Genomic DNA, 15,154 nt, shown 5'->3' with positions numbered 1-15,154 from the left:
GCCTGGTGTTTTACCCACTGTGCTACCTAGCTGCCCTGGTACCCTCTTTCCTTTGATCACGCAAGGTTAGTAAAGAAAACTGCTCTTGAAACCCAAAGTATCCTCAGCCTCCCTTAGGGCCCTCCAAAAAAGGAGCTGAATTTGAGCATCAGACATAAACAAGTTTATTACCCTCCTTCCTTACATCTTTTCTGTCTCGTGGAGATCTGCCTCAGAGCTCTTCAGGGACCCACTTTTTGCAAACAACTTGAGGGAAAAGTCGACCACAGAGGCTGCCTGGGTCAAGGCCCCCAAAGAGATGACATCAACATGAGGTCCGCAGAACTGGGGAAGATTTTGTAAGGTGATGCCCCCACTTGCCTCCACCCCAACCCCTGGGAACTTCGCCTTCACTGCTGCTGCTGTGGGGTGCAGCATCTGTTGGAGAGAAGAAGAAATGGGGAGGTAGGAGGCAGATTTGCTACAGTGATCCAGATCAGTGGTTCCCCTGCCAGCAAAGAGCCCACTGCTTACTGTCCCAGCCTCACCTCAGGGGAGAAGTTGTCCAGCAAGACAAGGTCAGCACCTGCCTGGGCAGCCTTCAGTGCCTCCTGTAGGCTGCTGCATTCAACTTCCAACTTCAGGGCAAAGTCTCCAGCCTTGTGAGCCCTTTGGACAGCCTATGGTAGAAGATGAGGCTTAGGTACAGGGGCCCAAAGAAGAGAGAATAGCAAGGTACTGAGATGGCCATCATGACTTGGGACAGGAAGGTCTGGGAAAAATCATAATTACTATAATAACAATGCACAATTCTATAGTGCTATAAGGTTTATAAAAATGCCCAAAGCTCTGTCCTAAGCCCACCTTCCTTTTCAGTCTATGCTATCTACCTGCTCTCTCTGCCCTACTTTTCTGATTTCGATCCCTCTGCCAAGGAGATTTTTCTCAAGCACAGGCTCCCTAGTACCTCCAGGATCCAATAAAAATTCCTCCTTTTGGCATTGAAAACTTGTCATAACCTAGCCCCTCCTACTTCCAGTCTTCTTAAAGATTACTCTCCTCCATGTTCTCTCCAATCTAGGAACACTGTCCCTATCTGCAGGTCTTCAAACATAAACCATGGGGCCTCTAAATGGCTCAGTGGATAAAGCTAATCCTGAAGTCAGGAGGATCTGAGTTCAAATTTGACCTTAGACCCTTCCTAGCTGTGTGACCTTGGGCAAGTCACTTAACCCATTGCCTAGCCCTTACCACTTTTCTGTCTTAGAGTCATTGCTAATGGCATGGGCATGGTACAGAGAAGGCATGGACACTGTACCCCTTAACCCAGGCAAACTGTAAACAGGGAAATTCCCTTCCTCCTTTCCCTCCTTGTGATTCCTAACCTTAAGATCATGAGATTACTATCATCCTTGAATGTCCTTTAGTTTGAGATAGACAAAGATGCACCTACAGGCTACACCTTGATACCATCAGGCTGTATCTCAGGCATCCATCTGTTCCCTAAACTATGAGGGTCTTCAGGTAGACCCCAGGCAAATGACCGAACACCCCACCAAATGCCTGAGTATTTACCACTCTAGAGTCACGTCAACACCGTGACACAGCATCATGTACTTACTGTTGTAAAGAATATAAAAACCCCTGAACTGAAGCATTCTGGGAGCAACCCCCCAGGGTTGTTCCACTCATGCTGTCTTGCTGGCCAGTGATTCTATCTTACTAATAAATCTCTCTTTTTACTTTTAAGCTAAGTTTTGGAGTCTTGCATTCTTGCAAAAGGTATCCTCCCAAACCGAGGGGTTCATCATTGTACCCCACAACATCCGGTTGTAACCCCACAATACTAAGACTGAAATTAAGTTAAAAAAGAAACACAATACTCCATCTATCTCCTTTATACTGGCAGTATCCCATGGCTGGAATGCTCTCGACGTTCTTACCTCTTGGCTTCCTTTGGGCTCAAGCTGCCTACATGGTATTATCTTCCATCTGCTCAGCATTTGTATCTAGTGATTAACATTCTCTCTCCCCATAGAATGTGTGCTCCTTGAGGGCAAGGGACATTTGTGCCCATTTGTGGGGATTGAGTTTAGCATTTGTAATTCAGTCATGTCTGACTCTTGTTTATTTGGTCATATGATTTGGGGGGTTGTTTTTTTTTTGTTTTTTTTTTAACCCTTGTACTTTGGTGTATTGTCTCATAGGTGGAAGATTGGTAAGGGTGGGCAATGGGGGTCAAGTGACTTGCCCAGGGTCACACAGCTGGGAGGTGGCTGAGGTCGGATTTGAACCTAGGACCTCCTGTCTCTAGGCCTGACTCTCACTCCACTGAGCTACCCAGCTGCCCCCAGGGGGGTTGTTTTTTAAAAGATTACTCTATTACAAAAATGAATAATGTGGAAATGGGTTTTGAGTGATAATACATGTATAATGAAATGGAATTGCTTGTCAACTCTGGGAGGGAGGAAGGAAAGAATGTGAATCATGTAACCATGGAAAATGTTTTTTTTTTAATTATATTAAAAAAATAAATAAATGAGTTCATTATTTTTTTTCTTTTTTTTTTTAAACCCTTAACTTCTGTGTATTGGCTCCTAGGTGGAAGAGTGGTAAGGATGGGCAATGGGGGTCAAGTGACTTGCCCAGGGTCACACAGCTGGGAAGTGTCTGAGGCCAGACCTGAACCTAGGACCTCCCGTCTCTAGGCCTGACTCTCAATCCACTGAGCTACCCAGCTGCCCCCAGTTCATTATTTTTTTTTTTAACCCTTGTACTTCGGTGTATTGTCTCATAAGTGGAAGAGTGGTAAGGGTAGGCAATGGGGGTCAAGTGACTTGCCCAGGGTCACACAGCTGGGAAGTGGCTGAGGCCGGGTTTGAACCTAGGACCTCCTGTCTCTAGGCCTGACTCTCACTCCACTGAGCTACCCAGCTGCCCCCCCCCCCAGTTCATTATTTTTTAAAAAGGACCTTGGTTCAAATCTGGCCTCAGACTCTTCTTAGCTATGTGACCCTGGGCAAGTCACTTAATCCCAACTGCCTAGCCCTTACCACTTTTCTGTCTTAGAACTGATCCTGAAACAAAAGATAATTAAAAGATAATTTAAAAAATTAAGTGCCAAGTAGATGTCAGGCCAAGGGCTGGTAATACAAAAAAGAGATAAAAGATAGTACCTGCTCTCAAGAAGCTTACAAATGAAGGAACCGAGACTCCGAGAAGGAAAATAACTCCCCCCCCCCCCCCCCGGGTCCTACTGCAAGTAAACGTCAGTCCCTGGATTGAAGCCATTTGGGCTGGGTTTACAGTAGTCGCCAGGCTTAGGCTGGGTTTTCGTGGATTTGAGCTGGTTAGGGTTTGGATGGGATTAAGGATGGGGACAAGGACCACAGCCAGGGATGGATGGGGATAAGGGCTGTCACCTTTTCCACACCACCAGCGGCCATGACGTGGTTGTCCTTCACCATCACCAGCCCCCCCAGGTCATAGCGGTGAGCCGCAGCGCCCCCCACCAGCAGCCCATACTTCTCTGCCAGGCGGAAGCCCGGCGTGGTCTTCCTGGTCCCGGCCACATGCCCCTTCCAGCACGCGGCCCGGGCCGTTTCCACAGCGGCTGCAGCAGCGCTGGCCACCCCGCTGCAGCGGGCCAGAGCGTTGAGGGCCACCCGCTCGCCCAGGAGCAGGCGGTGAGCGGGGCCCCGGACTTCGGCCACGCGGGCGACGGGCACCAGGTGGGAACCTTCAGGGAGGAACCAGGTCACCTGGCAGTCTAGCCGGGAGAAGACGGCGTCAAAGAACGGCCTCCCAGCCAGCACCCCGGGAGACTTGGCCCACAGTACGGCTTGGGAAGGGGCCGCTCCCGCCACCAGGGCGGCATAGTCGAAGCCGGGGCAGTCCTCCCGTAACCAGGAATCTGCCAGGGCCTCCAAGGTCCCCGGGGGCAGCAAGCGGGCAAAGTCTAGGAGGGAGGAAGAAAAAGGAAGAAAAGTCACCCAAGTGACCAGAGGGACCAGTGTTGAGTCGATGCGGTATCGCCATCTAGTGGAAAGAGAAAAGAATTGGAACACCAATGAGTACCCTCTTTCCGGGCCTAGCACTGCGCCTTTGGAAGAGCCTTTCTATATCCTGAGGCCTAGCTAGAAAATATGGACCTTTTGTATGTTCCTCCCAGAAGAACATAGTGGCCTCTTTGTAGAGTCCTACCTTGATCACATCTCAGAATCTCACCACCAAGGCCCAGGCTCCTATGCAAGGAAATAAATATCTTTTCAGAATGGATGAGGAAACAAGTCCTTCCCCAATTAAAAAATTGCCAAAATTTCAGATGAAGAGATCAGAGCTAGTTCTAGTTTGCTATAATGCTCTAAACCTAAAAATGCTCTAAATCACTATTGATTAGAGAAATGCAAATTAAAACAACTCACATTTATCAGATTGGCAAAAAAGGAAGCACTAATGTGCTGTTGGTAGAGTTGTGATCTAACCATTCTAGAGAACAATTTAAAACTATTCCCAAAGGATTAAAAAACTGTGCATACCCTTCCATGCAGCAATAATACCCCTGTTAGGTCTGTATCCCAAAGAGATTGGGGGAAAAAAAGGAAAAAAGACCTGTTTGTACAAAAATATTTATAGCAGTTCTTCTTGTGGTGGCAAAGAATTAGAAACTGAGGGAATGTCCATCAGTTGGGGAATGGTTGAACAAGTTTTTTGGCATATGATTGCAATGGAATACTCAATACATTTGAAATATGATTGTGCTAAAAGAAATGACAAGCAGAATGATTTTAGAAAAACCTGGAAAGATTTAGATGAACTGATACAAAATGAAGTGACCCGAATCTAGAGAGTTCACAGAAATAGCAATATCATAGTGATGACCAACTTTAAAAGACTTAGCTATTCTAATCAATTCAATGATCCAAGACAATTCCATAGGACTAATCAAGAAAAATGTTACCCATCTTGAGAGAAAGAACTGATTAATTCTGAGTCCAGATTGAAATAATACTTTTTTATTTACTTTTTTCTCATTTTTTTTCTCATTTTTCTCATTTTCTCATACTGGTTTCTCATTTTTTTCTACTATGTGGCTCATATGGAAATACGTTTTACATGGACTTTACATGTATAATTCATATCATATTGCTTGCCTTCTTCATGAATGGGTGAAGGGCTAAAGTTAGGGAGAGTTTTGGAAACTCAAAATTGTTTTAAATGAATGGTAAAATAATTATTTTTAAATAGAGAGGAAAGCAATTCAGTAAAACTAATTAAACAGATCTACTGAGTCTAACAGAATATGCAATGTTCTGACACCCACAGCTCCTCGTCTCTGCAACATCCTCTCCACTTTAAAAAGAAAAAACACCTCTACCTTCTGTTTTAGAATCCATACTGAGTATAGTTTTCAAGGCAGAACAACAGTAAGGGCTAGACAATGGAGGTTAAGTGACTTGTCCAGGATCACATAGCTAGGAAACATCTGAGATCAAATTTGAACCCAGGACCTCCCATCTCCAGGCCTCGTGCTCTAGGCAGCTTCATTGCCTCTCAACTGCCTTTTTTTCAGCCTTCATGTTTCTTGACCTCTCAGCAGGGTGTGACTGATAACCACAACCTCCTCTGCTTGGATCCTCTCTTTTCCCTTGGCTGCACAGATATAACACGTCTGGTTTTCTTTTTTGCCCTGGGCCATTTCTTGTTTGTCTCCATCTCTGACTTGGCATCTCCTTTCCAAGTCCTTAGGGTAAATATCCCTTAAGGTTCTATTCTCAGTGATCTTCTCTCAATACATTCCTTTGTTTGACAATCTCATTTTATCTTCAACTTCAACTATTCAAAAAACTCCCAAACCTATATCTCCAGCTCTGACTTCTTTTCAAAGATCTTCACCCATATTTAGAGGGCAACCAGATAGTAATCAATCAATTGGCAAACATTTATTGAATCCTTCTGTGCTAGTTAGAAGAATGTAAAGATGAAAATGAAATAACACCTGCTATCAAGGTGCTTACAATCTATAGGAGACAGCATGTACACAAATAAGTATCAGTAACTAGGGTTTCCAGATAAACATGAACCATTTTAAATAAGACTCTCTTAATTGAAGAGAATGAGTCTCTGTGTATTGAGTTGATGTGATAGTCGATTCTCTTAAAGAGAAAAAATATTCTTTATTCCCACATCAAGAAAGAAAGGCAGGAGGCAGCTAGGTGGCTCAATGGATTGAGAGTCAGACCCAAAGATGGAAGATCCTGGGTTCAAATTTGACCTCAGACTGTGTGTCACTGGACAAATCACTTAACCCCCATTGCCTAGCCCTTACTGCTCCTCTGCTTAGAACCAAAACACAATATCATTTCCAAGATGGAAGGGAGGGAAAGAGAGAGAGAGGAAGGAAGGGAGGGAGGAATTAGGGAAAGAAGGAAGGAAGGAAGGAAGGAAGGAAGGNAGTAGTCCAGGCAGATAATAATGAACAGTCCAGTGAAAGGACAGGGGAGAGAGAGTAGTTGTGAGATTTTTGTGAATGCAGCATCAAAAAAGCACATTAGAGGCAGTTAGGTGGCTCAGTGGATGGAGAGACAGACCTAGAATTGGAAAGATCTGGGTTCAAATCTAGACTCAGACACATCCTAAGTGTGTGACCCTGGACAAGTCACTTAACTCCCATTGCCCAATCCTTACCTCTTTTCTGTCTTGGAACTAATACATATTGATTCTAAGATAAAAGTTAAGGGTATATGTATGTATGTGTATATATATATATAGATAGATAGATAGATAGATATAGATATAGATATATACACATATAGGTATAGATATATATACAGATAGATATATATATATATACACATATAGGTATAGATATATATATATACATATATATTTTTAAAGCACTTTACATTTAGTATCTCATCTAATTCTTATAATAGTCCCATTTAAGATCAAGTTGGGGGGAGGGGGCGGGGAAGCAGCTGGGTGACTCAGTGAATCGAGAGCCAGACCTAGAGATGGGAGGTCCTGGGTTCAAATCTGACCTCAGATACTTCCTAGCTGGGTGACCCTGGGCAAGTCACTTAACCCCCGTTGCCTAGCCCTTACTTCTCTTCTGCCTTAGAACCAATGCTGATTCTAAAATGGAAGGTAAGGGTTTAAAAAAAAAAAAAGGATCAAATTGGCTTTATCAAGTGTCCAATCAGACTAGAAACTCATATCAAGCTTATAGTCTTCTAAAACCCCATTCCCCCCAGCCTTTCCAAAAAAGCTTTTATCTAACCACCCACACTTTCTCCATCCTGTATTGCTGGTGCTTCAATTTAATTTTCACTTGCCTGTAATATTGGTATTTTAATCTCATGTGGGGCAACTCTACACTCATCTTGTTATATTTTATCTGTATCTTAGTGCCATAGTGGTAGACTGGTGGGCATTAGGGGAGGAGGTGCTGAGTAATCTCAAGTGTCACTTCCTAGGTTTGGTAGGATTTATTTTTTAATCTCTTACCTTCTATCTTAGAATCAATACTGTATATTGATTCCAAGACAGAAAAGAGGTAAGAGCTAGTCAATGGGGTTATGTGATTTGCCCAGGGTCACACAATTAGGAAGTGTCTGAGGCCAGATTTGAACCAGGATCTCCTGTCTCTAGACCTGGCTCTTAATTCACTGAGCCACCTCGCTTCTCCCTGTTAGTCTTTATCTTAGTAGATTCAGCCCATCATTCTAGATTGCTGAGCTCTTTTTAGATTCCCGGTAGATCACCCAGCATATTATTCTTCCCAGACATACAAGTTCAGTAAGCAGGCCATCTATGAATTTATTTAAGTCACTGAAAAATTCTGTTTTTGTTTTTTAAACCCTTACCTTCTGTCTTAGAATCAATACTATGTGTCGGTTCCAAGGCAGAAGAGCAGTAAAAGCTAGGCAATAGGGATTAAGTGACTTGTCCAGGGTCACACAGCTGGGAAGTAAGTGTCAGATTTGAACCCAGGACCTCCCATCTCTAAGCCTGGCTCTTAATCTATTGAGCCACCCAGCTGCCCCCCTGAAAAAATCTTAACGAGAACAAGGCCAGGGGTAGAATGTTCCACTAAAGACCTCCTTCCAGTTTGGCACTGATTCATTCCCTACTGAATTTTCATTCAGCCCACACTCTCCATCTTGTCCTCATGGATATTATGAAACACTGGATCAAATGCCTTGCTAGGATCCAAGTGTCCTCTGCTCCAAGCATTGCCCTAACCTACAAACCAAGCCAAGTGGAAATGAGGTACTTAGATCATGGACTATGTAGTTTGAGTGGCCAAGACAGACAATGCATAACCCCGAGGCTTCACATCTGGGAAACTGAGAGGATGGTGATGTCACTGATTGAAACAGGGAAGCAGAACCGTAATTAGCAATCCTTTTGGCACAAGAGGCATAAAACATGCTCTTGGTCCAGTTGTGGGAAGATGAAGAAACCACAACCCCAAAAGGCCACTGCTGGGGAGGCCTCTGACTTCAAGGGGAAAAGAGATGGAAAACAGAGAGGAGGTAGACAGGGGAAAAAATCACTTATGGTAAGGCTAATGGGGAGTCATGACCATCTGGTGGTTCCTGTTTTCACTGATTATTTTTGCAAATTAAGTATTAAGCTCAGTCATTTCTATGCTGCTAAAGAGCTTAAAGTGCAGTAATCAACCCTTCTAAATTCTCATAACAAGAAGTTCCCATTGCCCAATCTTAGCTATTGGCTCCATGGAGAAGTCAAGGGGAAGGACAAAGGGTTTTTTGTTGTTTTTTTGGAGGTGTTTTAGGCAGGGATGAGAAGAAGGGGATGATGAGGTCAGTTTTCAACATAAACATTTGTGAACCCCAAGCCTTGCATCTAGACAAAGAAGATTTAAGCCTCTATACTAGGTGTGGAGGATTCAAAGACATAAAAAAAAAAAAATAGCACCTCAAGGAGTCTATACACTGTTGAGTTTGAGGAGCTTGCAGGACAACTAGGGCAAGTAACTTACCGTTAGGTGGACCAGTGGATAAAGTGTTAGGCCTGGAGTCTATTTTATCTGAGATTTATCTGCCTGAGTTCAAATATGGCCTCAAATACTTACTAGTTGTGTAACCCTGGGCAAGTCATTTAACTCTTTTTGCCTCAGTTTCTTCCTCTGTAAAATGAGCTGGAGAAGGAAATGGCAAACCATTCCAGTATCTCTGCCAAGAAAACCCCAAATGGGGCCACAAAGAGTTGGACATGACTGAAACAACTGAAGAACAATGAGACAAATAGGGGGCAATATCCAGGAAACAGCTGAAAATGGGGCCCTGGTGCTTGGGAGAGAAGTTGATCTTTAGGTAAACAATTGGGAGCATAGAGAAATATGTTTTCTTTGGTAATTATTAGGATGGATTTGCAATAGATGTAGTCAATAAAAGCCAACATGTTATATACACGTGTGGTTCTTTGATGCCTGAAAGAGAAGGGAAGAATATAGTGATCATTTCATTATTGTCACTGTATTCATATGATGGAATAGGAGGATAGAGCCTTGTAGGGATTCCCCTATCAACTGGTAGGAAATGTGCCATATCCTAACTCTACCAGCAATCAGAAGATGGGCAGAGCCAACCCCTCTCCCAAGCATCCCAGGTGGAAAAAGCAGTGTGTGGTCAGACTTGAGAAGAAACATTTGTTCCATCCAAAGATGGTGGACTAGCCTTAGGATCCTGGGATTTTTCTGAATGTCCCTTAGTAAATTCAGCTTAAATTTAAAAGACTATTTTCTATTGGTTTCTTACATCTTGTGGAGGATAATAAAAATATATATAAGTAGGGGCAACTGGGTGGCTCAGTGGATTGAGAGCCAGACCTAGAGAAGGGAGGTCCTAGGTTCAAATCTGGCCTCAGACACTTCCTAGCTGGGTGACCCTGGGCAAGTCACTTAACTCCATTGCCTAGGCCTTATCTCTCTTCTGCCTTGGAACCAATACAAAGTATTGATTCTAAGACAGAAGGTAAGGATTAAAAAAAAAAAATCATGCCTCTCAATGCAATCAAACTTGCTTCCTCATCTCCATCTTGTAGGATATCTCTAGTTTCCTTCCAGATTTAGCTAAAATACCCTCTTCTACATGTACCCTTTCCTGCTTTCCCTAGCCACTAGGCTAGTGCCCTCCTTACCAAAAAGAAAAAGAAATCATCTAGTTTCTATTTTTCAGTGTAATGAGGACTGATCGATAGGCCGGTCCTTCTGAGTGCATTGGCATACTCAGCTGATGAAATTCTCCCCATGATAGAAGCTTGAAGGCCTGCTTATGACATCTAGCCCGGGGAGACTCTGGAGTATTAGTGGACGTTCTGTTACTGGTTCTAGTTGGCTAACCACATGCTTGACAATGGCTTCTTTGACCGAGTACCTTCAATAAACCTTTTTAAACTCAGTATGTCTCTCTCTCTTTCTTTAAACTCTTACTTTCTGTCTTAGTAACAGCTCTATGACAGAAAAGAGGTAAGGTCTAGATAAGTGATTCCCAAAGTGGGCGCTACCACCCCCTGGTGGGTGCTGCAGCGATCCAGAGGAGCAGTGATGGCCACAGGTGCATTTATCTTTCCTATTAATTGCTATTAACATTTTTTAAAAATTAATTTCCAGGGGACTAAGTAATATTTTTTTCTGAAAAGGGGACAGTAGGCCAAAAAAGTTTGGGAACCACTGGTCTAGATAATTGGGGTGAAATGACTTAGCCAGGGTCATCTAGCTGCCCTATCAGTCTCTCTTTTGATGGGATTTGTTTTTCTTTATTTGGCTCCTTCCCTGATAACATGCAGTAAGAGACAATGCCAGGGAGGAAGAAACCTTGGATGCTCTACCTGTCTCTATCTGAAACCAATATGGAACCCCAGGAAAACTGGTATCCATTTCTGGCTTCAGCCTTTGTTTTTTTCTTTTGGTTGGAAAAATTAGAAGTTATATAATTTTGTGAATTTTAAAAGGCCAAAAATGTGACTTTTACACACTTGGGTGTCTGGGAAATTTGTATCAATGCCCCTAAGATATAACCTTTAGGACCCAGCTCAGCCTAGATGAGGGTCCTCTAGCATTGTTATTGCATGTAGATATGAACTTGGTGAGACCAATGAATGCCATGTCAAAATTATGCTAAGACTGAGCCCCTTATCTCCAGAGACTGAGAAAGTATCAGAGAGAGCACTGTGGTTCTTGCCATGTCTTTAAATAAATATCCTTTTGTAAAAGTTAATAGATGTTGAGGCAGCTAAGGTAGCATGGTAGATAGAGCACTGAGGCTGGAGGACCCCGGATCAAATCTAGCTTCAGACTCTTTCTAACCCCATCTGCCTAGCTTTTACCATTCTTCTGCCTTGGATCTGATATTAAAATAGAAGGTAAGGGTGGGCTTTTTTTTTTTAAGTTAATTGATATTAATTGGTTAAATAGAGCTAAGGTCTAGTCACTGGCACTGACAGGAGGAGGAACATAGATAATGGGGGCTTGACTGGACAATGTTTAGAGAAGAAATACTGCTGTCTCTCAGTGGTACCCCCTAGACGTCTGAGGGGGAGATAAGCCAGTCTACCTTGGGGATAGCTAGCCAAGAGATGTGCTTACTAGTCTCCATATTGTCTCCTCCAAGAGAATGTAAGTTCCTTGAGAGCAGGGACTGTCACTTTTGCCTATGCATCCAACATGGCGCAATATGGATAGAGAACTGGCCTTAATGTCAACAATACTTGAGTTCAGGTCTTGCCTCACACATTCTGGCCACGTGACTCTAGTTAAATCATTTAATTTGCTTGAGCTCTAGGTAACTCCAAGACCAAGTTGCAGAGACAGCAGAGTTGAACTATATTGTTTCCTTATCTGGAAGCTTCCTTTCTCAGTGGATCACAGATCCAGTCTCCATCCCCAGTGCCTAGCTCAATGTCTGGCACATTGTTGTTGCCGAGTGCATAATTTTCGTCAACTCTCATACTTAATGGTACATAGGGGTACTTTAAGTTCTTGATTTGATTAGCTAAAAATAGACAAAGGGAGAGTTAATCCTATCTTCACACAAGTCATTTTTCAGTCATTTTCAACACTTTGTGACCCCATTTGGAGTTTTCTTGGCAAAGATCCTGGAGAGATTTGCCATTTCCTTCTCCAGCTCATTTTGCAGATGAGAAAACTGAGGCAGACAAGGTTAAGTGACTTTCCCAGGGTCACAAAGCTAATAAGTGTTGAGGTCAGATTCGAGTTCAGGAAAATGAGTTTTCCTAACTAGACACAGTACTCTATCCACTGTACCACCTAGCTGTCCTGCCTGGCATATAGTTGGCCCTTAATAAATGTTTATTGGGGGGTAACTGGGTGGCTCAGTGGATTGATAACCAGGCCTAGAGATAGGAAGTCCTAGGTACAAATCTGGCCTCAGACACTTCGTGGCTGGGTGACCTTGGGCAAGTCACTTAACCTCTATTACCTAGCCCTTACCACTCTTCTGCCTTTGAATCAGTATTTTGTGTATTGTAATTCTAAGGCAGAAAGTAAAGGTTTTTTAAAAACGAATAAAGACATGTTTGTTGATTGACTGATTATATCTAATGTCCTTTTCAGCTCTGATGTTTGATCTTTCACCATTCTCTATAACAGCAATATAATATATTGAAGTCATCTTCCCATCAAATGGTCAGAACAGCCAATGAAGTCATAGAAATTAAAACTGGAAGGGTCTTAGAAATCACCTGACTCAACCTTTCTATTTGACATAAGAAGAAACTAAGGCCTAGAAAGGGGACACAGAGAGTAGCAAAGCCAGAAATAAGTCCTGTGTTTCTCCTCTCCTACCCTGACACTCTTTCCACTTGAAGAAATGAAATGAGTCATCACATCTGTGCAGATGTTATACCCAGTTACGTGGGTTTCTTTCTACCCTAGGCAAAGACAGGAAACATACCCCTGTAGTCAGGGTCCCTCCCCCCACTCCAAATGGAGCTTCAATAGAACTTTGCCCCCTCCTTTTGCAGGCCAGTAGTTAGAAGGCAAAGTTCAGGGACAGCTCTGCAAATAAGCTCTGTCTTCTTTCTTCTTCCCTCACTCCCTTCCCAAGAGATAAAAGCCTTCTCTGTTGCCCCTTCTTCCATTTCCTGGGATCTCAGAGACTTCCTTCTTCTCTATCTCCTTTTGGGTAGCAACAAGAAAAAAAGAGAGGAGGCAGGAAGTTCAGGGAGTCTTCCAGAGAGGAGAAAATATAGGCAGTTAAGAGGGAAAGATGAAAGGTGAGAAGAGATGAGCTATTGGCCAGTAGGGCAGAGAGGAAAAAACAGGATTCTTTACCTTCCTTGTCCATGGAGGGGTGACTGGGCTTCCTGCTGCTGCTCAGTTCTGATCACAAAAACCAGGTGAAGACCCAAAAATGAGGGTGGTGAGTGGGGTGGGTTAAACACAACCCCTTGCTGCCCTTTCCCAAGAGACCAGAACCTGTGGGTTCCCTTGGCTTTCCTCCTTCCCTCCTCCCACTAATCCCAATCCCCGCCCAGAACCTAGGTTGGGCCTCTCACCCCTCTACAACCTGGGCCCTAGACTGCAACTGCAACACTCACGTGACCCTTTACCCTAGACAGGGGAGGGAGGAAGCGCTCCCATTGAACCGCTGGACAGAGGGGCAGGTGATGAGAGAAATATCCTCAGGGAATGGCCGCCCAGCACGCTCTGGTCTGCGTGCCATAGGTTTGCCAACACAGGGCTAGGCAGCCCTGGACTCCTGTTTTACTGTATTGTCTGTGTCTCCAAATGAAGGTTCCAGGTCCTTCCTCCTCTAGTTTTTCCCTGAGACTTCCATCCCTCCCTTCTCCAACATATGGGACACTGGTGTGTTCAGTGTGTGGGTGAAGGGGTTGGTGATTTTTGAGGTCACAGGAGCCCTGATGATAATCATTCCATGCCTTATGGGTCTATTGTGTCTCAGGACTAGAAGGGACCAAGCAAATCATCTAGCTCACTGGGATAAACTCTAAGATGGACTCTCCAACATGTAGTGATTCCTGTCATCCAGAAGCAGCTCACTCTATTTTGTTTTAACTGTTAGAAGTTTCTTCTTGTATCAAGGTCAAATCTGCCAACCTACAACTTCTACCCAGTGTTCCTTTTTCTGCCCTCAGGAGTCAAGCAGAAAAAGTTTAATCTTCTTTATATAACTTGTTGTTGTTGTACAATTGTGTCAGACTCTTTATGACCCCATATGGGGTTTTGTTGGCAAAGATTCTGGGGTGGTTTAGCCATTTCCTTCTCCAACTCATTTTAGAGATGAGGAAACTGAGGCAAGCAGGGTCACACAGCTAGTGAGTGTCTGAGGTCAGATTTGAACTCAGAAATATAAGTCTTCCTGACTTTAGACCCTGTACTCTATGCACCCTGTCACCTAGCTACCCCTTCTATTATAAAAGTTTTTCAAATACTTGAAGACAGTCAGTAAATCCTGTCCCATCCCCTAATCCCCTCCCAAGACTTCTCTTCTCCAGGTTAAAATATTTCAAGTTCTTTCAAAGATCTATAGATCTATGTATGACATAATCTCATTTTTTCAATTAACCAAAATCCCTTTTACCTCTCTCCCCTTTTCCTCTCTCCTCCTTCCTCACCAATTGAAAAAGAAAAAAAAAAGCAGCTGGGTAGCTCAGTGGATGGAGAGCCAGGCCTTGAGATGGTACGTCTTGGGTTCAAATCTGACCTCAGATACTTCCTAGCTGTATGACCCTGGGCAAGTCACTTAACCCTCATTGCCTAGCCCTTACCGCTCTTCTGCTTTGGAGCTGATATACAGTATTGGTTCTAAGACAGAAGGGAAAGGTTTTTTTAAAAAGAAAGAAAAACAAAACAAATACACATAATCAATTCCTGCTGACCATTTCCAAACTGGGGCACTCCACTAGAGATTCCCCTCCATATTTTATTCCTTTCATTGGGGAGAGAAGGGAGTTATTTATAGGGCTATATCTTTAGAGCAGGTTCTTTTGTTGTGTTTGGTTTTTGTTTTTGTTTTTTTGGTCAAAGACTCATCCGGCAGTCTGGTGAAAACTAGTTACAGGAAAAACCAAACAATCAGATCAATCTAGAAAACCCAAATCAGGGCATCCCAAAATTGTGTTGGTAAAAGTTCTGCAAAGAACTTCCATTTTTAGACAGGAGAAC

At 43.4% G+C, this 15,154-nt stretch overlaps 1 protein-coding gene across 1 annotated transcript; it reads right to left on the bottom strand.

The window, feature by feature from the left end:
* Window positions 1-140: 140 nt before the first annotated feature.
* QPRT (quinolinate phosphoribosyltransferase) lies at window positions 141-13,481 on the bottom strand. Its single transcript, XM_044657405.1, has 4 exons — window positions 13,301-13,481; window positions 3,402-3,937; window positions 528-659; window positions 141-417 (listed from the first exon to the last, which is right to left on the bottom strand). The coding sequence occupies exons 1-4, from the start codon at window positions 13,311-13,313 to the stop codon at window positions 181-183; spliced, it is 918 nt and encodes a 305-aa protein (XP_044513340.1). The 5' UTR covers window positions 13,314-13,481; the 3' UTR covers window positions 141-180.
* Window positions 13,482-15,154: the final 1,673 nt, after the last annotated feature.

The sequence above is a fragment of the Gracilinanus agilis genome, chromosome 1, assembly GCF_016433145.1.
Source record: "Gracilinanus agilis isolate LMUSP501 chromosome 1, AgileGrace, whole genome shotgun sequence".
Classification (NCBI taxonomy): domain Eukaryota; kingdom Metazoa; phylum Chordata; class Mammalia; order Didelphimorphia; family Didelphidae; genus Gracilinanus; species Gracilinanus agilis.
This window is presented reverse-complemented; position numbering and strand designations above follow the sequence as displayed.